Genomic DNA, 25,305 nt, shown 5'->3' on the forward strand with positions numbered 1-25,305 from the left:
GCCCCAGACAAGGGACTTGAGCCCCGTTTTGCCCCCGCCATACAAGCCTATAGAGCTAGTTGAGTATCAGCCAGAGAATGCTGGTGCTAGATGGAGGGGACCAGACACAAGGTCAGCAGGGTTGGGGGGATTGATGTGATAAAGAGACCGACCTCCAATAGTTATTTGTGGATAGCGGACTCCTTTAGGATTTCTATGTCCAGCCTCAAGAGGGATCTAAGAAAAGGAAAAGCTTTCTAAATCTAGTTTGAGAAAGAAGACATGGTGTCTTACACACAGTAGGTGCCCAATAAATGTATATTCAACAAATGCATACCAAAAATAGTTATATCCGATAAGTGGATTCCATGTGGTGCTTTGAGAAAAAGCAGAGGCTTTGGAGCCAGCAGGCATGGAGTGGTGTCTCAGCTCTGCTGCTTTACTTCCCAGAGCCTGTATTTTCTCATCTGTGAAATGGGAATAATAATGTCTATCCACCTCAGAAGGTTGCTAGGAGGTTAAAGACAAAATATGTAAACTTCCTCAGAGATAGTGGATGGGAAGCAGAGCCTGACTGAATGAGGGAGCTGGGCAGGAAGGGCCTGAGGCTGAGAGGTGGGTGAGGAGACTCTGGGCTGTGCATGGTCAGGACTCTAGAAGAGGAGCCTTGCACTCCCCTCAACTGAAGGCAGGCTCCAGTCCATCTTGCTTGGGTCTGAGACCTACTTTTTCTAATGAGCTAGAACTGAGCTAATAGAAGAAAGATCCAAGAGGCTGTAGCAGGTGTGTGCTAAGGACTAATGGGGACTTGGTCACCCAGGACTGGGCCAAGTGGTTGGAAGGAAGGCTCCAGACTAGAGCAACTGAAGCTCATTCGTCATTCAGTAGACACCACCAAGCACTGTGTGCCTGTGTGCACAGCACTGAGCTGCCCAAGACCTATGGTGTGCAGGTGCTTTACACACACCTGAGTGCAGGATATTGGGACAATGGTACAAAGTGCCCTAGAACAGGAGCTCCCAAAGCTGACCCTTGGACTGGCGCTGGGCAGATTTTCCTGATTTTGCTAGAACCCAGACATCAGGAGAAGGACATACCGTACACGTTTAAAAACATGTAAAAAATGAAATTTGAATTATGGTGGTGATGTTACTGCATGTTCAGGCTTCCAGAGAAAGTTCCATCTTTCTCGGTTGTCTTTCTTGATGCCTCTTAAAGCCCAAAGAGTGAGGTGTGTGTGTGTGTGTTCACTCAGGTGTGGTCAGAGAACAAAGCAGTGCTGTTCTCGCCGAGTCTCTTTGGAGACATTTCTGGGTGGGTAGTGGCAGGACCTCCATTTTTATTTATCGCTTTGTATTTAAAGAGCATTCCACATACACCAGCTATATTTTCTCAACTGTTATGGTGTGTAAATAATTTTTTTAATGGGCGAGTGGGAATTAAACAGTTACAGTGAGAATGGGGAGGTTCCAGTGTGTTGGGAGAAGGGTCTGTTCCACTGCAGCCTGAGTCCTGCTTAGGAGGTGATGGAGACGACCCTGGAGAAGCAGGTAAGGGCAGAACTCAAGACCAGGCTTTGAGCGACCTGACTGGTGAGCGTAGGTGAACGTCAGACTGAAGAGCTGAACTTGTGACTGCCGCAGGAGATTGATAGGATGTGATTTCCGGGTGGGGGCCTCTGGATGGAGTGGTCAGCACTGGAGGGCTACCCACAAGGACTGGGAACCTGAGACCTCCAGGAACAGAGGCTCTTTTCCACAAAGACCGTCTCTAGGTGATCTGTGCTTGGCTGGGAAGGCAGAAAAACAGAATCCTAGGCTGTAACATTGGAAATTGCCTTTATCTTCCGCTCCTGCTTTCCATCCAGCGCATAAACGCTATCTACCTAGGATAGTCCATCACTTGTCTCACCTAATGATGCAGCGGGAGGAATTTGTGCAAGAAGAGGTAAGAGAGAGCTTCAGTCCTATTAGCTGAGGCCAATAAGAGATTCTCTCTCCTATTTTTTTCATGGCACTCTTCACAGCTGGGATGTGGCTAGAAGCCCTTTGTTCAGGATGTCCTCCACCCAACCAGAGTATATGGGATTTGTATGCTTCCCTTGGAGAGCAGAACATCCATGGTTCAAAGAGTCATTCAAAAGATGTTCTGTTCGCTCGCTTATTATGGACCAAGCCAAAAGGGTTTTCTCAACAGAGCAGATGGGGATTTGAGATAAGGAAGAACTTCTTGAGAGCAAAGGGTTTGAAATTTTGGCCTAAAGTTTTCCCAGGAAGGCCTGACTCACACACATAGTGGTACAGCAGGAAGAGCGTTGGCTTTGGAATCAGCTAGACTAAGGTTCAGATATTACCTCTGGCTCTTATTAGCTGTGGGACCTCAGGTGAGTTGACCCAACCTCTCTGATCTTCAGTTTCCTTATCTGCAAAATAGCGTGAGAATATAACCCTCATAGGGCTGGTGAGATAAACGAATGGGAGAAAGCCCAAGAAAAGCTCCTGGGCCTCTGCAAACATTATTTCCCTTCCCCTTCTGTTCCCATAATTCCCTTCCTCCTGTCTGATTGTGTGGGCATACCAGGAGGAAGGAAGATGGACAAATTCATTCACTACTTATTTATTGACCACTTACTATGTGTTAGGCACAAGGGATTTAGAACAAACAAATCTCATTCTTCCCCTCCTGGGGGTGTTCTGTCTGATGAAGGAAACAAACCAATTCACTAAAAAAACAAGCCTTTAATCACACATGCGATTGCTGTAATGAAGGAACTGGAACAGGTCAGGGTAGGGAGGTGGTGTAGAATGGGTTCTGTTTGGGTGGGTGAGACGGAAAATCTCCCCGGGAAGGAGGCTGGACGAGCAGGGAAGTGGGAGGCAGTCCAGGCAGAGGGAATAGCATATGCCAAGTCCCTGATGCTGAAGCAAGGTGGCCGGTATGAGGCTCCTGTAGCCAGGAAAAGTGGCAGGAGATGAAGTTGGGCTTTGATAAGTCAAGGTAAGGAATTTGATTTGGATTTGATTTTAGTACAACAAGAAGCTATTAAATAAGCGATATGATCCAATTTATAAAACTATTCCTGGCCCCTGACTCTAGGGGAATTCAGAATCTTTCTCTGCTCAGACTCCTCCACCACAGCCAAATGTGGGCTGCCCAGACCTATCTCAGGCGGTCCCCACCCCTCTCATATAGGCCCAGGCAGAGGAGGGAGAGAGTCCAGGCTGTGTCCTCACAGAGATAGGCTTTGGGAAGTGCCCACGTATGTGGTACGTGCAAGAGTCCAATCTACCACCCTAAGATTTAGTACCACTCACTAAAGCAGATGCTTCCATCCCCCATCTTCCAGCTGACCCGGAGCCCCTGGCCTGGAGGAGAGGGGCGGTGAAATAAAAGAAGGCAGGAGTGCCCTCAATGAGCAGGTGGGGGTGAACTTCTGCAGCACCTGAAGCCCAACTGTGAGTCAGCAGAGGGCAAGCCTCCTAGGTAATTCTCATCTTCATTGAAATGTCAGCCTGACTTTAGAGACAAGGGGGTATTGTCAGGTGGAGACTAACAATCTGCATTCTGTACCCCTGCTCAGGTCAGAAATCCCCAGGGCTGGGCGTAATGTGTTGGGACAGACAGACTGGCCTAGCCTTCTAGATACCCAGAGAAAGGGGCAAAGCTGCTCTGGGCTCCTCTGAGGACCAGGCAGGTGGGAGCTTGCAGCTTCCAGCAGCAGCTTCTCCCTGTGTGGGGCTGAGACTCTGGGGCATGCTGTTGGGCCTGGAGGTGACAAGAGCTGGGGGACCCAGTGATTCCCTCAGGCCTCCACCTTGCCCTCTTACTCAGTCTCAGGCTGAAGAGAGAGCCAAGGATATAGTGCATAGAGATTCGTACTGAACTGTTCCAGGCAGTGGAATTTGGGGCTATTGGCCCACCAGCTCCCCTGGGACTGAGGTGCTAATGAAACAGTTCCTGACCTTGACCTTGGAGTCCCAGCCATTGACGTCAGCAGAGATGAAATAATGTAACCGGACTCTCCCACTTGGGGTGTGTGGGTGGGGGGGGGTACATTCAGGGACCTAGGAGGGGAAGGAGTGGCCAGGAGTCAGGATCAACCCAGCTTAGGCCAGGAGGGGACAGGGAAGAGTCGCCCCTGGCATTGGTGACGTAGAAGACCTTGGTGGTGGGGTGCTTCCTACGGGTGGGATGTGCTATCTGAGCGAGTGGCCCAAATCCTTTCTGAAAGCTGTTATCCGGCACTACAGCCACCGTCAGGTAAACAAAAAAAAGGTGGGGGCTTCCTCCATACCAGGGAGCTGACATTGTTGTTGCTCCACTGGACATGGGTGACGGAGCCATGGGGGTAAGTGCCAGCACTGCTGCCATGTGGTGTATTGCTGTCATACGTGTGACTACCTGTGTGCACCTGCCTGGGGACAAGGCCGGGCCTGCCACACCTGGATGTGCAGAGGTACTCCTGTAGCCACACTGGGGCGGTCTGCACGGTCTGAGGGTTTGGGGTCAGAAGGCCGGCCTGGCCTCTGGCTTCCCTCCTCGCCTCTCAACACCTGCCCTGAGGAGATGCTGAGGATGTCCCTGGCAGTTGTCTCCCTCTCTGTGGCATCTGCTACAGGGCCTGGATCTATAATTCTGCCCTTGGGTTTTCCAGGTGGATTTTCTGATTGAAAATGATGCAGAGAAGGACTATCTCTATGACGTGCTGCGGATGTACCACCAGTAAGTGTGCCGGGTCCAGCTCCTGTGGACTACCTGGGTATCTCTGTCTGTAGGGAGCCCTGGTATGGGTTGTCCTGAGACAGAGGACCTCCCCCATCCATCCTGGGGAGCTCAGGTTAGGGGTGGGGGACAGATGCTCGAGGCTCCTGGGAACTAAATGGACACATCATTCATTTGTCTCAGCGAATATTTAAACAAACGCTCTGTGCGTGGCTCTGTGCTAGGGGCCGGGGCACACGCGTGAGCATGACAGATTGGTTGTTGCCCTCTGGTTGCTCACAATCTGATGGGGGAGGATGTCGAGTAGCCAGATAGGTTCAATAGAGTGTGGCTGCTGGGACAGGAGAGGAAATGCCAGCTGGCCCCAGCCGCAGCATCAGATGTCTCTTATCACCCCCCTGCTTTTACATTCATTCAGCATACATTTATAAGCTTCTGCCACTGGCTGGACACCACACAGAATCTGGAAATAAATAAGATCTACTTTTTTTTCCTCAACTAACTCGTGGCCTAGAAAGGGAAGATGGACAGACAACACAAACACAAAGAACTCTAATATAAGTTACAATCAAATAACTGCTAAATAGAAGTAAACCAGAATGTGAAGAAAGGAGTTTTTACTTCGAATCACGGGGGCAAGGACCAAGAAGCCTTGACCTGGGGGTTGAAGGGTAAGAAAGATTCTGATAGGCGGCAATACCGGGAACGGGCATTCCAGCATGAAGGATCAGCATTACCCGAGGTGCAGAGACGCGAAAGCACAAGCGAGTGGAAAGTGACAAGCTCAGGGCTCACAGAGACCATGAACAGCCACGAGCCTGGAGTAGACTGTGGAGACAGGTCATGGAGGCCCTGAGCCTGCCAGGGAGAGTGGATTGTGTCGTCTGGGCAGTGGGCAGCCATTGCGGGTTTTGAGAAGAGGAGCGATTTTCATTTAGGAAAGATTAGATGGGAGTGAGCAAGTCAGTAGGCAGCTGGAGAGGTGCAGGCCAGAGGTGTGAGGGCCTGAACAGTGCGAGGAGGAGGCACGTGAGGGACATTGTAAAGGTAGAAGTTACAGTTTAGCTGCAGATCAGAAGTGGGAGACCAGGGGATGATAGGGGTCGCCACCTGTCTGGGAAGATCCTGGGCTTCAGAACAAGGCAGAGTGAGTTTGAATCCTGACTTGATTTCATTTGCAGAATGGGTTAACAATCCCTGCTTCGCCAGTTTCCTCGTGATGTTTATGGGAGAGAACGAAGCTCGTTGAGGCACCTGGCCCAGAGTTAGGGCCTCTGGGCTTTTCAGGACAGTCTTCCTCAATTCCAAGGCCTGGGCCCAGTGGAGAGGGAACGTAGCCCAGGACTGCTTCCTTTGGGAATCCTTGGGTCTCAGAGGTCATGGCCATGGGTGAGGCTTCAGTGTCCCCCGTGTCTCCGCAGGACCATGGATGTGGCTGTCCTTGTGGGAGACCTGAAGCTGGTCATCAATGAGCCTAGTCGCTTGCCACTGTTTGATGCCATCAGGCCCCTTATCCCGCTGAAGCACCAGGTGGAGTACGACCAACTGACCCCCCGGCGCTCCAGGTGCGGAGGGAGCTGCCAGGCGCGAAGCGGGGGGTGGGGGCCCCCCTGGGATGGACAGGATCGCTCGCTATTGGATGGGGCAGCACTGGTGGTCAGGCCGGAGCTGGGCCATCACCGACCTCTCCTACGGCAGGAAGCTGAAGGAGGTGCGTCTGGACCGTCTGCACCCTGAAGGCCTTGGCCTCAGCGTGCGTGGCGGCCTTGAGTTTGGCTGTGGGCTCTTCATCTCCCACCTCATCAAAGGCGGGCAGGCAGACAGCGTGGGGCTCCAGGTAAGTGAGCAGAATACTCAGGCTTCCGGCCTCCCCCCTCTCTCACTGCTGGGCTACGTGGCATAATGTGGTCAGCTCACCTTTCGGAGACTTTGGGAGAGGAAAAGGCTGACACATCCTGACAGGTTTTCCTCAAGCCCACGAAATCAGCCTGCAGGCAATTGCCTATTTTCTTAAGTCGAGCCAGGAAGCTGGCTTCCAGCTACTGCTGCTGAGCTGCACCCCACCTCCCATACTTCCTAGTTATGTCCTGACGTCTGAAGCTTTGGACATGTAGCCTTCACTGGAAGGAAAAAGGGAATCCTGGTGTGGTGTGGTGCTTCAGGGCAGACTGTAGGGCCGGGATGTCCTGGCTTTGCTCTTCAGTAGCTGTGTGATTTTGACAAAAGCACTTAACCCCGTCCCTCATCTGTAAAATGGGGATGATGATGATGACACTATCTACACCGTCAGGTTGTTAGGAGGAATAAATGAATTCATATTATAAAGTCCTTGTAATAGTTCCAGGCACGTAAGTGCTCTGTGTTGGTTAAATAAGCAGAGAGGGAGACTGAATAACCACCTGAAACGTGCCAGGTAACGTGCGCACAGCCAGTTCTCGTTATATACCTTGGCTGTATCATCCCCATTTTACAGAGTTGATAGAGGCTCAGATCTTGACTTGTGTCACAGCCAGTAAGTGACAGAGCCAAGACCTGAACCCAGATCTCTTGACTGCCAAGCCCTGGGGACTCTCTTCAGCACCCCAGGTGCCCCTCCCCTGGGGTCCCCACACCTCAGTGTCAGAGCAGAGATGGGCAGACCTCCAGGTCTCCCTCCTGCCAGAGCGCAGAGCTGTGTTTTTGTATGTCCAGATAAAGGAGGCCCTCCCACCCCCTCCCAGAGCTTCCAGCATGTTTGTTATCAACATCCCGATCCGGGCTGCCAAGCCGTGGGCTTCAGGGGGCCCAAAGGTGAAGGGTACGAGACCGTGGAGAGGGAGACGGAAACTGGGAGCTGACAGACATCGCTTTGTTCTAAATCCCTGTCTCACGGCTCGCCGGTGGCGTCTGAAATTTCAGCCGCTTCATTATTCCTCTCCTGTGCGGCACATTTTCCAGCCTAGAAACACAGCCAGACAAAAAACATAATGAGCTCCTCTCCTGGCATCAGTGGAGACCCTCTTTTTTCCAGAGTGAGCTCTCCTCCTAGGACAGGCATTTCTCGATGATGCCGCCATGATTGGGAACAGCAGGACATTTTAATTAAACTAAGTTTTCTCTTCCAGCCTGTTTCTCAGGCTTATGAATTATCGGCCCTTTCTCGAGCTGTCAGGCTCATCTCTCCTTTGTGCCGCTGTCCCTCAGATCGTCATTTCACTGTGGCCCTGGCACAAAGGGCCTTTTGCAGGGCTCCGCACAGCGTGAGAGGGAGAGGAAAGCTGATCCTGCAAACTGAGCTGGGGGAGGCTGCGTGGGAAACATTCCGACCAGGGTCCCCAGCAGGTTCTTTTTAGGAACAAGACAGGGAACTTCACTCAGAGGAGCTGGGAGAAACTATCTGCATCCATTCACCTATCTGGGTTCATGTTTCTGGGGAGATCTCATGCCTGAGGGAGGCTAGAAGAAGATTCTGGAAGGCAGGGGAGGAACACGTTCAGACATAGCCTGGCGGGACTAAAGGCCCCGTTTATTTGACCAATGAGGCTAGGCCCCGGGTCAGGGGCTCGGACCTACCAATACATAGGACCCAGTCCTGGGACCCCGTATCTCTGCTCTTACCCCTCTACTAAATTTTAGATTTTTTTCCCAAGTGTATCCTGTCTGAACCTATGTCCTCTGCCCTGCACGGGGCAGTCTGTGCTGCACTACTTGCTGTGTAGTCCAGGGCTAGAGAAGGATTTTGTGTGTCTCGGTCATTCCAGCTGTAAAATGGACAGAGTAATCTCTGCCTTTCCTATGAAACTCGAGGGCTCTGACGGGTGGCAAGGATCCACAGAGCGCAGGGAACTACAGCCAGGCGTGGCCAGACATCCTCCTTTTCTGCTTCCAGGTGCCCAAGAGACAACACTGTTGTCTGTCAGCGAGACCTGACTCGAAATCCTAGCAGCACTTTACTGGCTGGGTGACCTTAAGCAAGTGACTTCACCTTTCCAAGCCTCAGTTTCCTTATCTGATTAACAAAAACACAGAGTCGGTGGAAAAAGCAGGTGCAAGGAGCTTATCCAGCTGTTCTCCTCACAGGAGATGGCCCCAGAAACCTAGAGAGTTCTTCAGTGAGCCCCTTCTTGTGGTGCCTTTTTGAGCCCCCTGACACTTTTGTCAGGCCTCTGAGATTAGGGCCTGTGTCCAGGTGTGGAAGAGAATTATCCAGGTGGCAACAGCAAGAAGGTGATTCTGGGGGTGCTGTAGAGGATAGGAGTTGGCCTAGAGGACCCCTCAGAGGCCATGTGCCTGCCCAGCTCTCAGATCCCATGGCCAGTCAAGTTGCACCCCTCACATGCACCAACAAGTCTCCAAAAGGTCGGCACATGTAATGTGAGCTAAGCACCCAGCTGACCTGCTCTGGCTTCAGGCTGGAGAAAGGCATCCAAGACCCAGTCCTGTTTTATAGCTAATGGCTGTGTGACCGAGGACAAAATATCACCCCCCTGGGCCTGTTTCAGCTGATGTCTGAGGGTCTTTCCAGCCCTGTAGTTATTAAATGAAGAACTTCGGGCCTTGATCCCAGGGCGGAGGTGCTTGGAGAAGCCCCTGGCAGTGTCCAGCAGGGGGCAGTCTCACCACGTATCTGTATCCAGGGCTGGCCCAGCAACCCTCTGAGCCCCCATTGCTCCGGACCTAATGACACCTCAGTCCTGAGAAGAGGGATCTGATCAGAGTATTTAGAGCTCAGGACCAACTCATGAAAACAATAGCAACCATGTGTTGATTGTTCACAGGCTGCCAGACACTGGCCGGCTTTACATGTACACAATCATTTAATTCGCACAGCAACTGCAGCATTCTCCATTTTATAGATGAGAGAAACTGAGGTTCCGAAAGTTTAAGAGACTTGTTCAAGGTCACACAGCTAATAAGAATAAAAGCAGGGGTTTAAATCCAGGATAACTGATGCCAAAACCTTGTGTTCATTCACTGTTCTTTGCTTACATCCAGAATGAAAATTCAGAGATCAGGGCTGTGGCAAATTAAAATGCCCATCAAATTTCCATAGAATGGAAGAAAAGAGATTGTGTGTGTGTGAGTGTTGTGAGCTCAAGTCAAGAGTGATGGAAGTTCCCCACCCAGACTTGTTATGGTGTTGCAGGGGAGCCTGCTCCTTGGGGCAGGGTGGGACAAAGGCCGGGGAAGAACTGCTTGAATCTGGGTGAAGGGTCACCCTTTACTTGGATTCCAGAGCCTGACAGTGCCCCAGTGGGGTGAAAGGGACACCGGAGTGAGGCACCTCTGCTCTCCAGTCTCTGTGCCCTTCACTTACCATGTGTCTCCTAGCTGCAAAATAGGGCAGAAAGACTTCTTGAAAGTGCCACCGCCCTGGGGTCCCTCAGACTGATGGAGGGTGAGTTGGTTGTGACAAGGCACTAGGGCACACATCGAGGTTTCTTGAGGGAAGGCCTGGCCATCATCCCCCTTCCTGGAAAGCAGGCCCGGGGCATCTGACAGCGAGCCTGTCCAGCCGCTTGACACTCCCTCAACCTGGTGCTTATTCCTTTTGTTTATGGCAAGGTAGGGGACGAGATTGTCCGGATCAATGGGTATTCCATCTCCTCTTGTACCCATGAGGAGGTCATCAACCTTATTCGCACCAAGAAGACCGTGTCCATCAAAGTGAGACGTGAGTGAGGCTAGAGGATGGGGTGCTGATGGTGGGGTGGGGTATAGGAGAGAGTGGGGTGGGCAGCAGGGAACCCAGCTCCTAGAGGAGGAAGGAAGGCCAGAGGTGCTATCCTAACCTCCATGCCTTTATCCCGCAGATATCGGCCTGATCCCTGTGAAGAGGTGAGCAGCTCCCTCCTCTACTGGTGGACTCTTCCCTGTGGGCTTAAGGTCCTGGTATCAACCCTAGGGTCTGGTTTCCCCCAGTCCAGCACTACCCTGGGCCTGGTGCCCGGAGGCTCCAGATGGGGCAGGTCTGGATTTGGGACCTGGTCCCCAAACATCTCTCTCCAATGACCCTTCTCCTTTCCCTTCCCATCAGCTCTCCTGATGAGCCCCTCAAATGGCAGTACGTGGATCAGTTTGTGTCAGAATCTGAGGTAAGGGTCAGGACCACCAGTGATGGGGTCCGGATGGAGTGGTCTTCAAGGAGGGGCAGCAGGTCTGAAGGGGGGCTTGCTCTAGGGATGTGGCCTCAGGGGCTTCACCCAGGTCCCTAGCACATCTAGAAAATCCCTGTTGGGGGCCAGCTGGTGCAGACACACACCCCCTGGGACAGAATGGCCATGAGGCTCACGTGGGCATAGCAGTGCTTATGAGCTCAAGAGGCTACATGTACACATGTGACATCTAATGACCCTTTTCTGTCCTTCCTCCAGGGTGGGCGGAGCAACCTGGGTTCCCCAGGGAGTCAGGAAAACAAGGAGAAGAAGGTCTTCATCAGCCTGGTGGGCTCCAGGGGCCTTGGCTGCAGGTGGGTGGCAGGCTTGCCCTGAGGCTCACTCATGGCCAGCAGCCCCCCTAGGCACCTAATGCCTCTCTCCTCACTCACTGCTGCTTCTGAGGAGACTTATCCTCGGGTGCCTGATTTCCTCTCTGAGCTTAATAATGGCCCTAACAGGTCGATTTTATAGATAAGGAAATTGAGGCCCAAAGAAAGAGCTATGTTCCCTTAGTGGGCCCTCTAGTTACTGTAAAGAGAGCCTGTCCTGCTGGTCATCTCTGTCACTTGCCACTTATTACCTTGTGGGCTTCCTTAAGAGGCAGCCAAAGAAATGCAAACAGGCATCAGATCACACGGGGCATTCTTGGTAAACATGAAATCACTACAATCACAGAGGTAGGGGTCAGACGCTGTTCTGCCACATATGAGCTCTAGAACCTTGGACTAGTTATATAACCACCTGGAGCCTCAGTTTCTCCCTCTATAAATTGGGGATAATAATATCTACATTGTGAGGAGGAATGAGATGATAGAAGTAAAGTACCAAGCTTAGTGCCCAGCAAGTGATAAGCAGTTAGTAAATATTATCTATTATTATTTAAGTTATTCTTATTATTTCCATTCGTTCATGTTTATTCAATACTTCTTCTGCCAAGCATAAGTCCCTCCTTCCTAAAATGTTACAGCCTGGTATTGAAGACAGCCACATAATTAGTTACAGTGTAGAGTCACAAGGACACTAATGGAGCTGCATTCTGCATCAGGGATAGAAAATTCCTGCTGTCTCTAACCAATCAGTAGTGGCTGCCTGGAGTACGATTTTGAAGACTGTAAGGCTGGCTGTATCTAGACTTGGTAGGAAAGAGTGCTGTGATCGATTAGTGATGTCTGTCGCACATCTGGGAGCGGGTGAGTAATAGTACAAGTGCCTCCCCTGCTGTAGATGTTTTAGGAGCACTCTTTAGGGGCACTATAGGTGTTTTAAGAGAAAGAAGCAACTAGCTATTCCTGGGATAATATAAGAAGTTTGATTAAAACTCTATAAAGAAAGCATTTGAGTCTCAAGGAATGGATAGGAAAGTGCTAAAAAGAGAAAAGAAACAGTATATGTGATATGTTGGGTAAGGGATTGGATAGGGGGCAATTACAAGTAGTTTTCTGTGGCTACTGCCACAGGTAGACAGCAGAGGGTCTTGGTACTGAGCTCATGGGTGACCTGGATCCTGAGGGGCTGGAGCACTGGACAAACAGGCAGATGGGGCAGAACATTGAGAATGAGCAAGTACTGAAGGCAGAGGCTCACCTGCTTTCCCCGCCTCTTCCACAGCATTTCCAGTGGCCCCATCCAGAAACCTGGCATCTTCATCAGTAATGTGAAGCCTGGATCCCTGTCTGCCGAGGTGGGGTTGGAGGTGAGTGACCCTGGGCTGCGGTCAGACTGTGATCACACAGTGATGGAGGCACGTGCCTTCCCACACAGCCCTCTTTCAGCAGTCACTGGCTGATGATTTCTTCCTACCTCTCCCCAAGAGAAGGACGGCATCAGTGAAGGAGTGGCATTTGACCCTTTCTACAATCTTCTCCAGTTCTGAGAGCCTTTGATCCTAAGCTTGGGAATGAAGTAATAATAATCAAAGAGTTAATATTCATTGAGTGTTTACTGGATTAGACATTTTTCTAAGCCAGCGGTCCCCAACCTTTTTGGCACCAGGGACCAGCGCTCCTATGAGAATCTAGTGCCTGACGATCTGAGGTGGAGCTGAGGTGGTGATGCTAATGCTGGGGAGTGGCTGCAAATATAGATGAAGCTTTGCTTGCCTGCCTGCCGCTCATCTCCTGCTGTACATCCCGGTTCCTAACAGGCCACGGACTGGTACCTGTTTTCGGCCCCAGGGTCAGGGACTCCTGTTCTAAGCCTTTTAAAATTTATGAGAACTCTGAGAATTGGGTACTATCATTATCCCCATTTTACAGATGAGGAAACAGACCCAGAGACAGTATGTGATTTTTCTAAGATCACGTACCTAGTATGGTGGGGCTGGCATTCAAACCTAGGTGGTCCGATGGCAGAGACAGAACTTTTAACCTCTAGTTTAGACAAGTTACTTTTTTCTTTGCTTCAGTTTCCTCTCCTATAAAATGAGAGCAATAACCTTCCTTCTAGGCTCACTGTGTGGATTAAATGAATTAATATATATGCTTAGAACTGTGCCTGGCACACAGCAAGGGATTGATGAATGTTATCTACTAATTATTATTTTGACTCAACACAGCGTCTGCCTATATGAGAAGCCCAAGAGCTCCTATGTCTACAAACTGAGTTTTCAAAGCAAATGTCATAAATTCAGCCAAAAGAATGAACCTTGAATGGTATAATATTTGGCAGCTAGCATTTGAAAGGGATATGAGGTGGAGGGACCCTCAGAAGCTAATATTTGAAAGAGATATGAGGTAGAGGGACCCTTGGAAGACTCCAACATAGCTTTCTAACTGCATTGCTAATGAGGGAGAGCTGAGATGCAGCCACTCGAAGACTCAATGTCTGCCCCTGGCTCCCAAGGGGAACCTTCGCTGCAGGTGAGTGTACAGATAGGTAAACATGCTGATCCTTCTCTATCTCTCCACCAGACAGGGGACCAGATTGTCGAAGTCAATGGCATCGACTTCTCCAACCTGGACCATAAGGAGGTGAGATGTGTGGTCTTCGCCTGCTGGCCGTTATCACCTCTGCCCTCTACTTCCCGCCTCTCCCCAACACGGTGTCTGAAACTTTCTGTGCTCTCTAGAGGCCTCGACTGCTCTGGTCTGTCAGGCCTCAGCTGACTGTCCACCTGTCCCCACAGGCTGTGAACGTGCTGAAGAGTAGCCGCAGCCTGACCATCTCCATCGTAGCTGGAGCCGTAAGTCCAGAATGAACTGGTGGAGGCCCCATGACCCCTGACCTCCAGGCTCAGTCACTCAGGGTGATCTCTGCCACACAGAGCTAGGAAGGGCCAAGGGGTCTTGTCTGAAGCTCTGCCAGAGCAAAGGGTGAGGCTCTCTGCCCAGCTAGGAGAAGTTTGGTCAGAGACCGCAGGAGCCACAGTACCTGACGCTGGGGCCATGGCAGTGAGAGGACGACTCTCATCTTGGCCCCCCACACTGAGGCAGTGGAAGCGCAGGTTCCCCAGGGGACTGAGCAAGGGGCTCCTTTCTCCCCACAAGGGCCGGGAGCTGTTCATGACAGAGCGGGAGCGGCTGGCAGAGGTGCGGCAGCACGAGCTGCAGCGGCAGGAACTTCTGATGCAGAAGCGGCTGGCGATGGAATCCAACAAGATCCTCCAGGAGCAGCAGGAGATGGAGAGGCAGTGAGTGTGGCCAGCCAGGACACCCCTTCCCTACCCTCCCAGACCACTGTAGGACTCTGCCCGCTTTGCTTCCTGCCCACTGTGTCCTGAGACAACTTCATCCTCTCCCCCCGAGGCCTGTCCTCAGACCAGATGGGACCAGTGGTGGTCAGCAAATGCATCCCCTGCCTCCAGACCACTGGGTTCCTCCCTTCTTGCCAAAGACAGCTCCTGATTTCCAAGACCCAGGAATGTGGGGATGCTACTAGCAGTAGCTAACGTTTGTTGAGTACCAACCATGTGGCTGGCATTGTATTAGGGCCTCGTGTACGTTACTTAATTTCATCCTCACGATAGCCCTGTGAGATAGATGTTATTAACCTATTTTACAAGTAAGGAGACTGAGACTCAGAGAGGGTAAGTCACTTGTGTACAAAGTCACACATGGCCAAGCTGGGATTCACTCTCAGGCAGTCTGGCTGCCCCATCTATGGTGATAAGCCCCCTGCCCTCGTGTGGGGTAGTTGAGATGATGGACTGAGAATAAATGTGGTGAGCAATTCATAAATCAAAAAACTACTATCAAAATTCAAATCCAGATACATTCTAAGACCTTCATGAGAATTTGGAAAAGGATGGCGGACAGGATCTTCCCATCTCTCCCATCACAGAATTAGCCTAGAACTAGCCTTGCTGGTACCTCTGCCCACAGTCCTGGCTTTGGTTAGCAGCCCCAGCTTTGCCCCTGGGGTCCGGGATCCTCTTCTGGGAGGACTTCACTAAGGCCAGACTCTGCCTATCATCACTCACTTAAAGAGTTTGGACGTAGATTCATGGAGCGTGGCCCACATTGACTGGCCTCCCGGCTCCAACAGCACAGAACCTCTGCTCAGTGATGCCAGACAAAACCACACAAGAGCACAAGGCCCAGACTTTGCTAGATCTGCTTTCTCAGCATCCAAATCTGGTCCAGACATCCTTGGAAAGTTTCCTGAAAGAAGTATTTAAAACTTTTCTCAAAAAATTAGCCACGTAGCCACAAGGAAGAGTTAACTTCTCTTGCATAGACTCCAACATAACAATCCGCATTTGGTTTCAGAAGGAAAAAGGAAATCGCCCACAAGGCAGCAGAGGAAAATGAGAGATACCGGAAGGAGATGGAACAGTGAGTGCCTCGTCTCCATGTGTCTGCACACACGTATCTGTGTGTGGACATGAGTGTGCTCTTGGGAGTATAGCGAGCCAGAGGCCACCTCCAGGCCCAATTTACCTGGCCTCTTGTCCCCTAGTGGAACCTCCTTTGTTTTAGCCATTCCATAATCCTGGTAAAGCTCACCATATTGGGGTAACTAGAACATAGTCTTACATAATTGCATTCATACTTAATTTGGAATATAAGTGCCAAGGACTTTGTTGTCTTCATCACAACTAGAACCCTGTGGCCCCTCCCCAGTCTGCTTGGGGGTTCCCTACAGGCAGGAGGTGGGCCTGCGAAAGTTCTGATTCCAGTCACAGGCAAGGCGGGGGGTGTCTTATTTCAGGATCGTGGAGGAGGAAGAGAGGTTTAAGAAGCAGTGGGAAGAAGACTGGGGCTCAAAGGAACAGCTGCTATCGCCTAAGACCATCACTGCTGAGGTGCACCCAGTGCCCCTTCACAAGCCAAAGTGTATGTATCATATGCTGGGAGGAGAGGGCTTCCTTCTGGGGCTGGGGGGCTGAGCAGTCCAGACAGAGCTGCTGGTCTCCCTGTACTGACCATCACCTCCCCAGGTGATGATCCCATGGCTCTCTAAGCTGCATTTCCTTCATGGAAGGGCAGCCATGTGCTAGGGGCTGTCTGTCTGCCATGACATCATGGCATTAGGGTGGGCAGGATCTGTTTGCTCTCCTAGTCCTGGGTCTCCCCCACGACACAAACTCAGGCAGGTGTCCTTGGGCTGCTGAAGAGGGATTGGAGAGCTATAGCAAAAGTGGAACCGCTCATGGGATTATCTTAGTTTGTTGATTGTCATGTCCTCTTCCTACCTGGTTCTGAATTGGAGCCGGGGTAAAACAACAGCAGGAAAGAGGGGAAGGGGCTCACATTAGAGAGGTGGTCCAAGGTCGATGAGTGACGGTGAGAACAACTTACCTGAAGTGCCCCTACCACCTACATCCCTGTATGTGGACCCTGCTTGGTTCCACCACTCAGGGAGAGGACTGTGAGACCCCTCCCAGACATCACACTGCAGCCATCCTGTGGCTTCAGCTCCTTCTGCCCTTCCCATGTCCTTTCTTCATCTGTCCTGCGTTGTCACCTCCCATTTCAGTCCAGACCCTAATCAACTGCTCTCTTATCCACCTGCTCTCAACTCTAACTCCCAAGATACCTCTTCAAGGGGCAGCTCACAACACCAGGTTAAAGTAGGTGTGGGGGCGCTCAAGCTCAGAGGTTCTTCAGTGGGCGTGTGGTGGGGAGCCAGTAGTAAGACAGCTTAGGGCCCATGGCAATCACAAGTCCAGGATGCCTGGTTGGGTCTTTATTCTAGCTTTACAGCTGTTTTGATTTGTACCTGACATGAGGCAGGTTCTACAGAGCATTAATTGTGCTCAACTGACCTGGAAACCTCCAGATACGGGGTAAATCTGCACCCCGGAACCAAGGTTCTTTATTTCTGCCACATGGCAGCCATCTGGGATCCTGTGATTGAGTCTGGACAGCTCTGGCCCCAACCTTGAATCATGCCCAAGCCCTAGAGAGTCATCAGCTTGGGTCAACAATGAGGTTCAGAGTGGTTCCATCTCATCCCCACTCGGTGCAAGGCAGACGGCTCCCAGCATGCTCCTTCCTGGCCACGGGGTATAGTGTCATCTCAGGGTCCTCTCGGAAGGACAAAGCATGCTGTCATCAGCCTCCCCCGTGACATTCGGTATTAGTTGAGGATGTGGCCAGAGCTAAATTCCTGGTGAATAATCTGTGTTTTAGAGAGGGAGCTAATTTGCTCTTATGTGTGAAATAGGAGCTTCAGAAGGAGAGAAATCAATTTTAATTGCTTTTCATGAAAGTAATTCTAGTCAATTTAGTACCTTCCTCAAAACTGGATCTTGGTTTCAGAGCCAACACACCCTCTCAGAAGCTATAGAAAACAAAAAACCCTTTCTCTAGCTAGCTATTTATTTAGCGCTTTTAAACCATATTAAACTTCTTGAATAAAAGAAGCGAGAACTTTCCCTTTGTTCAAGATATAAATGTTTTCTAAGGGAATGCTGTGAAGCATGAGATTGATGACCGGAGTCCGCCAGCCTGAGGTGGGGCAGCTGCTGCCTCCATCCATCTCTGCACGCACTAGCAATTTAATTCTAACTCGGTGATAAGTTAGGAAATGCTGGAAGACTTCTGAGCCAACTCAATTCCTGCATTTCTCCCTTTTCCTGGGAGGCTGGAATGGTCTCAGCCAGGTGGGCTCATTAGTATCAAGCCGAAGTCAGGTCCTCTCTGACCAGGCTTCAACTCTGGGGCCCAGTTAGCTGACAGGTTATACCTGACTCAGATCTCCGTGCTTGTGAGGGGTGGGCCTTTGGCACCCAACATATGTAATACTCAGATATTCCCATCCTCTGTGCCATACCTCCCAAGTTTCAGCCAAATGCCCTGCAAAAGGCTCTCACTCTGCTGTCAGATCAGAGGCCCTGTTGTCAGCCCATTTTACAGATAGAGGAACTGAAGCTACCGAGGTTGAAAGCTCAGCATGCATCGTCCCAGAGCAGGAAAGCTTTGCTCTGGGCTCCTGAGCCCTGTTCCTGCCCCTGACCTCACAGCTCATAGAGGAAGCTGGGTATAGGTCCCCAGGCTCCTGGGAAGCAGCTCTAGCCTCTTGGTCGCCTCACTCTCTCTTGTTCACCACCTTCCTCTTTTCCCAAGTAGATGATCAGGGAGTGGAGCCCGAGCTTGAGCCTGCTGACGACCTGGACAGAGGCACAGAGGAACAGGGAGAGCAGGTTTGCGGCCCCCGCTTCACTCCCTGGCCTTGCTGCTCTGCTTGCCCTGCTCACTCTCTTCTGCCGGCCCTGTAGACACCCATCTCTGAGGGGCCAGCCACCATGGTGGGAACCACTGGAATCTCTCCAAGCCCCAGCTTGGTCCAAGCACTGCACACAGAACCTTGAGAATAGGACTCATGGCCGGGCTGAAATGTCAACTAGTGCGCATCGGTACGGCTGAACCACTGGTTCACATATTTAAGTACTGCCCAAGGCTAAGTCCTTCATCTGCTGCGCTGGCTTCTTCCAGGACTCCCCAGGTCTTGCCAAGATCCAGCAACTAGGGGATAGTGCTTGGTCCAGCAGGAGGCTTTCAAGATCTTATTCTAGAACCCAGGCTGGTCAAGGGTGGGTAACTATTTAAACCATCACCGCTGGCCCAGAAAGCATCACGCTATTGCCTAGGAAAGGCAGGGGTCTGGTGCCCTAGTTATCCAGCCTGGATGGGGATATGCTTTTCTGGAGGCTCATCTTCCGCCCGCTGCTGCCTGAGCTGCCCTTCCCAGAGCTGACCACTGTCATTGCTTTCTCTTTCAACATTGAAAGTGGAAGATATGGCCTGTGCTATGAGACAAAACTGTTTTGTTCTGACAGCAGTTCTAGGCAAAGACCCAGGTGCACTTTTGTCTTGAGCCATTTCTTGGATGGAGGGACCAGACGTTGGTCAGGAGGGGCCTTGCTCTTTTTTAACAGGGCTTTGTGTTTGCAGACTCATCCTCTCACAAGGGGATTTCTCTCTGGTTTTCTGGCACTGACTTCTGAAGCCAGTGTCCTAGGGAGAGGCAGTTGCCCAGGGCCTGGCAATCGGGGCCTTTCTCGGGTAGTCTTAGGCCTGCTTTATAATCCAGGTGAGGCCAGGTAAGTGGAGAGTCAGACTGAGGGAGCAGTTTTGCTGTCGGATCCGCCGATTCTGCCCTTTGCCTCACAAAGCCACGTGTTCCTTGAGAACCCAGCTCCTGGCCTCTGCCCTGGACACTCTGGCTGAGCTAAACTGTGTCTCACCGCTTCATTCTTTGTGTTGTTACAGCCTTTGGGTGGTTTTATCGTTATGATGGCAAATTCCCAACCATACGGAAGGTACGACAGGATTGCATCTGTCCCCTTTGCCTCTGTGTTTGCTGTGGCTTTGGCCTTTTCCAAACATTATTTCTTGTCCTATCAACTCTCAACAGTGTGACCCAACCTATTCACTCGAATGCTAACTGTGTCTGAGCCTCTCCGTCAGACTGACGTCAAATGGCAGGGTGCTGTCACAGAGGCGTCACGGTGGGGGGCGGGGGATTGTTCCTGAGGTGAGAACTACCCAAGCACCATCAGGCACTGCCTAGGTCAGCACCAGCCCTGGTGGGCACAGGGCACAAAGGCAAGGGTGTGACAGAAAGCTTCCGCTTCGTTTCTCAGTCAAGTAGAACCAAAGGCCAAGACCAGAAGCTGAGGTCAGACGGGATGAAATATCAGGTTGGATATTCACAGCACAGATTATGAAACTGACTATGCCAGACACAGACTGGCTGCCAAGGCAGGGGTTTGTTCCCTCGGGTTGGGACAGAGAGCCACAGCAATAACAGTTCTGTTCTAGAAATATCTCTGCATGTCCCCGGGATAATGCAATTTTCTGGTCTCTGGGGCCTTGGATTTTCTCTCTAAATCTTATTATGGTATCTCCAGGCCCCATAAACCTTTCTCATCCTTTTTCTTTTTAAATCACTTTGGCATTTGATTATGAACATGCTGCTGTTAATATCTATAGATTGGACATTTAAGATGACTTGGTATTTGGAATCAGGCATCGGCATAAATCTGGGTGAACTAATGTAGATATATCATTCCACTGGCTCTTTCTGGCAAGATGTCAGTCTTCCAGAAACCAAAGCACTTGCAGCGGGGTGAACTTGATGATATGTAACTTCTCCTGCCTCTAAACTGGGAATACCTGATGTGCCGGACACATCTACCCCCTTCCTCCAACACAAAGATGTTAAGATAACAGATAGCAGTATTGTTCCTGACAGAGGTGAACATCTTTACCTGGGAGCACAGATCATGATTTGTATGACATCGAATAAACCAGGACAGTGCCGTTCAGGGGATTCCTTTCCACACCAGCATGGTCTCAGAAAGGAATTAGTCTCGCAAAACTGTCCTTTTTATTTCCCAGGCTGACTCTATGGCTTAGGATGCCTTATTGGGTTAAATTTCTAATTCTCCCCTATAAACTGTCTCTACTAGAACTCAGCTAGAGAGGACAGCACACACATACACACAGGGTTGTACTTGAAAAACCAATGAAAGAAAGTGGATAGGTAAATTCCTTTCCAGGTACTAATAACTAGGTAAATGTAAGAGAACTGTGTATGTGTCTCCTCTACGCACACTCTCCATAAGAGATCAAGTCACTTGAAAAGTGCCATTGCTAAAGAAGTAGGCCTGTTTTTCCCTGTTCATTATTCCAGTCATTCTGGAAATAACTGATATTTCGGTTTTCATTTCATTTCCAAAAGAGAAAAATTACTTCTAGGTAGCAGCAAGAACACATCCACCCCATCTACCTCTCCTCTCAGTCTAGACCAAAAGGAATATTTGCCATGAATTTAGCTGGCAGCTAAACAGACAACAGAATCATGCCCCTCATCGGGCTTTGAAAATCCATCATCATTTTCTGTAGAGCCACACGAGATGCTGTGTCTCCAGCAGCTGAAACACCTGGTGCCCAGGTAATGCAAGTGGCTGTCTAAAACCATGACCATCTGTGCAAACACACTCCCCTTATTTGAAAAGCTAAAGACTCAATGTCTTCAATTCCTAACCTGGCAGTAATTCCTTCTGGAGCTTAGGCCCCCAGGCCTGTGCCCCCGCAAAGTCCATGCCAGGGCCTGAAGGATTCATGCTTCTGACTAAGCCCTTGCACCAGGACTGCTTGAGTAAATCATACAAATATGCCCTACTTTCAGGAATCCACCATCTGGCAGGGAGGCAGATTCACGTGCAACTAAGCACCCATATGGAGTGGGCTGGTATGAGTTCAGTAGACAATGCTAGGGGACAACTCGCCCTCTGTATCAGTAAGCAGGTGCTGCTTTCTTGGAGATGGGACAGAAGCTGTCTCATCTGCCTGGCCCACCCAGGAGCCCTGGCTCTAAAATCTTAGCACTGGTGGTTTTTTTAAAACCAACAGAACAGTCATTCCTATCATGGTGGTCCCTGTAAGAGGCTGTGGCCTTATTCTAGCAAGCTGCCATCAGGCAGAATGTTTCTAGCTCCTTTTGAAGAATTGCCATCTGAATCTAGAACATGATGGCAGGGATTCATCTCTCAACTGAGCCAAGTGTCTAGTAGTGAACAGGGTAGGCAGGAACCAAGCAGGACTCTGAAGCAATTATAACCATTTTCCCAAGTGGCTCACAGACTGGTCTAGGGTGGGTCTGCCATCCCTAAAATGAGGCAGCGGGGATGGGGTGGGGGGCATCTCCAAAGCATATAACTTATGCAAGGAGGTAGGGGTTGTCTTTAGGAGGGAAGGCAAGATGACTCAGTCATAGGTTCATAATGACCTCTTCAGCTGTGGACAAAGTCCATTGCTGGGAAACTCAATTCTTCACATCTGGCCTTGGATGCTGGGCTGATTCAGAGATTCTGAGAGCAGGACCCAGGTAGGCTTATCAGGGATGAAAGTGAGCTCAGTGAACTTTCTTCCCCCAGGAATTCTCCAGAATGTTGACTCAATACTACTCCCTCTCCAGAGTGCTATCTCTGTCCTCCATGCTGTGTGTGATGGGGCTGACGCTCTCTCCTGCCATGCTCCCATTGCTCCTCATTTGAACACAGTAGAAAATTTGTGGGACCTGGAAGGCTCAGGTCCAAATCCTGGCACTGCTACATACTAGATGTTTGACATTGGGCGAGAGACTTCACCTTTCTGATCCTTGGCTCCTTCATCAAGAGAGTTGGGATAATACCTACATGTGAGGTAATCGATGGAGTTTCCTCGGCACATAGGCAATCCATACATGTTAATCCTCTTCCTTACTCCTTGGTTTCCCTGCAACCCCTTGGAAGAAGCAGCCAGGAAAGCAGGCTTTGTGGGTCCACTTCCAACAGGAAAAGTAAGGAGTCTTTTTGCCCTTCACCCCCCTCCCCAAGTCCTCTTGAACCCTAACAGCCAGGGAAAAGCAGTTAGGCTCTTCTCTCCCCACAACCCCAATTCCTAGTCTTATAGTTTCTGGCTAATACTCATTTCAGAGGCCCAGTTCCGAGGGAATGGTGGATTCTCCAGGATGAAATAATCTGGAGCTTAAGCATCAGGACAAAATCTGATGTCACTGGCTCTGTATTCCCAGGTCAAAGCTGGTTCCTACCTCCTCTAGCTCAGGACAGAGGATGTCTACAAATGAGGGTTGCCAGCTCTCCCAGATTTTCTGTAGACTCTTCCAGGATGCATCTGTGGTATTCGAACATGAAACACCTTTCTCTCCAAATAATAGAGAAAGCATGTACCCAGATACTAGGAAATAAATGCAATGCCTTTTTATTTATTCAGTACTTCAATATTTATAAAGCTCTTTTATAGATGTTATTTCATTGGTTCTGGATGGCAAGCCTATGGGCCAGGTATTTCTTCCATTTTGGAGAGGAGATGAATTGGGCCCAGAGAGGTTAAGAAACTTAGCCAAGATTGCACAGCTAGTAAATGAATAGTTCTTCTGGCTGGCAAAGGGAATGGGTGTTGCACTCTGCAATGGGTAGCAGTGGCCTGCCTGTCCCACACTTGAAGTCCAGTGCCTAGCGCAGATGAGCAGAGCTGGGGGAGAGGCTCAACATGGGGTGGCTGCCTGGTGTCGTGTGAGGACCAAATGCCCTGTTTGCGGTGCTGTGCTAGTATCAACACTGCCTTGTAATCCTCGTCATGTAAACAATGCCACATCGACCCAGAAAGGAAAGGATAAGAAGAAAGCCAAGTATGACAGCCTTCAGGAGTTGAGAAAGAATAAAAAGGAACTAGAGTTTGAGCAAAAGCTTTACAAAGAGAAAGAGGAGATGCTGGAAAAGGAAAAGCAACTGAAGATCAACCGGCTGGCCCAGGAGGTAGGTGTCCTGCGCTCAGGCCAGGCGAGCACCCCTGAGACACGGTTTGGTTGTTCCCTTCCACTCTCCCAGGGAACCAGCTAGAGTTATTCTCTCCACATGGAGTCCAAGGATAGAGTGAGCCCTGCCCCCTCCTCAGCGAGTGAGACCATCCCACCTGTCCAGGGTCATCTCAGATTAGATTCCAGTTTAGGTGTATGTTTGGGATTGAGCCTGGCCTCCTTGCTCAGGTATGGGTCTGAGGCTAGCCTCTCTTCCCAGATTGTAGGACTTAGGTTAGCCCTCCACATGCCTGGCTAGAAGTTTGAGCCTGTCGCCACCACCACCACCTGACCAGAGTGTGAGCTTAAGGCAGATGCCTCTCCACCCTAGGCGTGGCTGTGAGTCTGAGGCTAATCCCTCCACCCAGATTGTAGATAGGAAGTTAGCCTTTCACCCACCTGTCATTAGATCTGAGTTGGTTGTGCCCCCTTGCCCAGGTTATAAGTCCAAGACCAGGACTCCCCAACCTGCCTTGGCTCTGAGAGTGGGTCTGAAGCTAACCCCATTGTACAGGCAGGGTGTCTGAGGCCATCCCCCAATTAATCAGGCTATGAGGTGGAGGCTGCTCCCATAAGCGTAGAGTGTGTCTGAGGCTAGACCTCTTCAACATGGGAATGTACCTAAGGCTGTCTCCTTCAAGGCATGCCAAAAGCAGTCTTCCAGCATGAGTAATTCCTACTTCCTCGGTGAGCTGGGTAACCTTAACTCCCTAGCTGGTGGAGCTATTATTGGTTCTGCTTCTCTTTAATGCTTCCATGAATCAGAATGCAAAGCTGATTAGATTATGAAACCAGAGAAGTCCTGGAAAATGTGAAGTGCATTAGGTCTGGCATTAGGAACAAGTTAGCTACGAAATGAATGAAATAGAATTTGTGCTTCTGAGGACAAGGCAGCCCCAAGCCAGGAAAGAAGTGTAAAGTTAAACTCTTAGAATGTGCTGGGAGCCTACGAAAGAACTATTCTTGGAGAATCGTAAGAGCCTAGGGTTTGTGAGGATCCTGGATTCCAGCTAATCCCACACAGTGCAGGGGCTCCTTCTTTGGTTTTGCCTACAAGTGGTGTTAGTCAACCCAATATCTCAACACCCTCTCCTGCCTGTCAGCTCCTCTGGGCCCAGGTTGAACAAGTTCGGATCTTTTTCTAGACAGTTGACACACCCAATAGTATTCTGAGGGTTTTAAAGACGTGCTTTCGTGCTACTGATTCAGGTGTGCCACCCATGTGTGACTCAGGTGTGCCCTTGTTCTCTCCTTTCTGCACTGGTCTTGGGTCCCAGGTGTCCGAGACAGAGCGGGAAGACCTTGAGGAATCGGAAAAGATTCAGTATTGGGTGGAAAGGCTCTGTCAGACGCGCCTGGAGCAGATTTCCTCTGCTGACAATGAGATTTCAGAGGTAACAGCCATTTTTTTCCACATGGACCCTCTTGCTGCCTTCAGAATGATCCGCCCTGGTGACAATGGGAGGCAGGAAGGCCACTGTTCATGGCTACCCCTACCAACTCATGCCCCCTTCCTCTCTTGAGGAAGGGGAACATATCTGTCTTCCTGGGCTTATTTCCAGAGTAACCACCAAGACCCAGCTCGTCCAAGGTGGTCTCAGTTAGGCCAATTATGCTGGTGCAATCACTAAGAGTCCCCTTTTCACTGTCAAATGTGTTCCAATTTAGATGACAAATTATATCTTCACCTTATTTGTCACCCACATATGGCATAATA

The 25,305-nt window shown here is 50.4% G+C and overlaps 1 protein-coding gene across 1 annotated transcript in view; it reads left to right on the forward strand.

The window, feature by feature from the left end:
* The window catches only part of USH1C (USH1 protein network component harmonin), a 46,456-nt gene that overhangs the window by 5,350 nt on the left and 15,801 nt on the right, over nt 1–25,305 (forward strand). Inside the window, 16 exon segments of the mRNA XM_039851489.1 lie at nt 4,634–4,701; nt 6,123–6,266; nt 6,400–6,538; nt 10,246–10,354; nt 10,494–10,518; nt 10,718–10,775; nt 11,055–11,149; nt 12,447–12,531; nt 13,748–13,807; nt 13,963–14,019; nt 14,324–14,466; nt 15,545–15,610; nt 15,987–16,111; nt 18,350–18,423; nt 23,395–23,547; nt 24,866–24,982. Of these exon segments, the coding sequence (XP_039707423.1) occupies nt 4,634–4,701; nt 6,123–6,266; nt 6,400–6,538; nt 10,246–10,354; nt 10,494–10,518; nt 10,718–10,775; nt 11,055–11,149; nt 12,447–12,531; nt 13,748–13,807; nt 13,963–14,019; nt 14,324–14,466; nt 15,545–15,610; nt 15,987–16,111; nt 18,350–18,423; nt 23,395–23,547; nt 24,866–24,982 (1,518 nt within the window).

This window comes from Pteropus medius, unplaced genomic scaffold (assembly GCF_902729225.1).
Source record: "Pteropus medius unplaced genomic scaffold, Ma_sr-lr_union100, whole genome shotgun sequence".
Lineage (NCBI taxonomy): Eukaryota > Metazoa > Chordata > Mammalia > Chiroptera > Pteropodidae > Pteropus > Pteropus medius.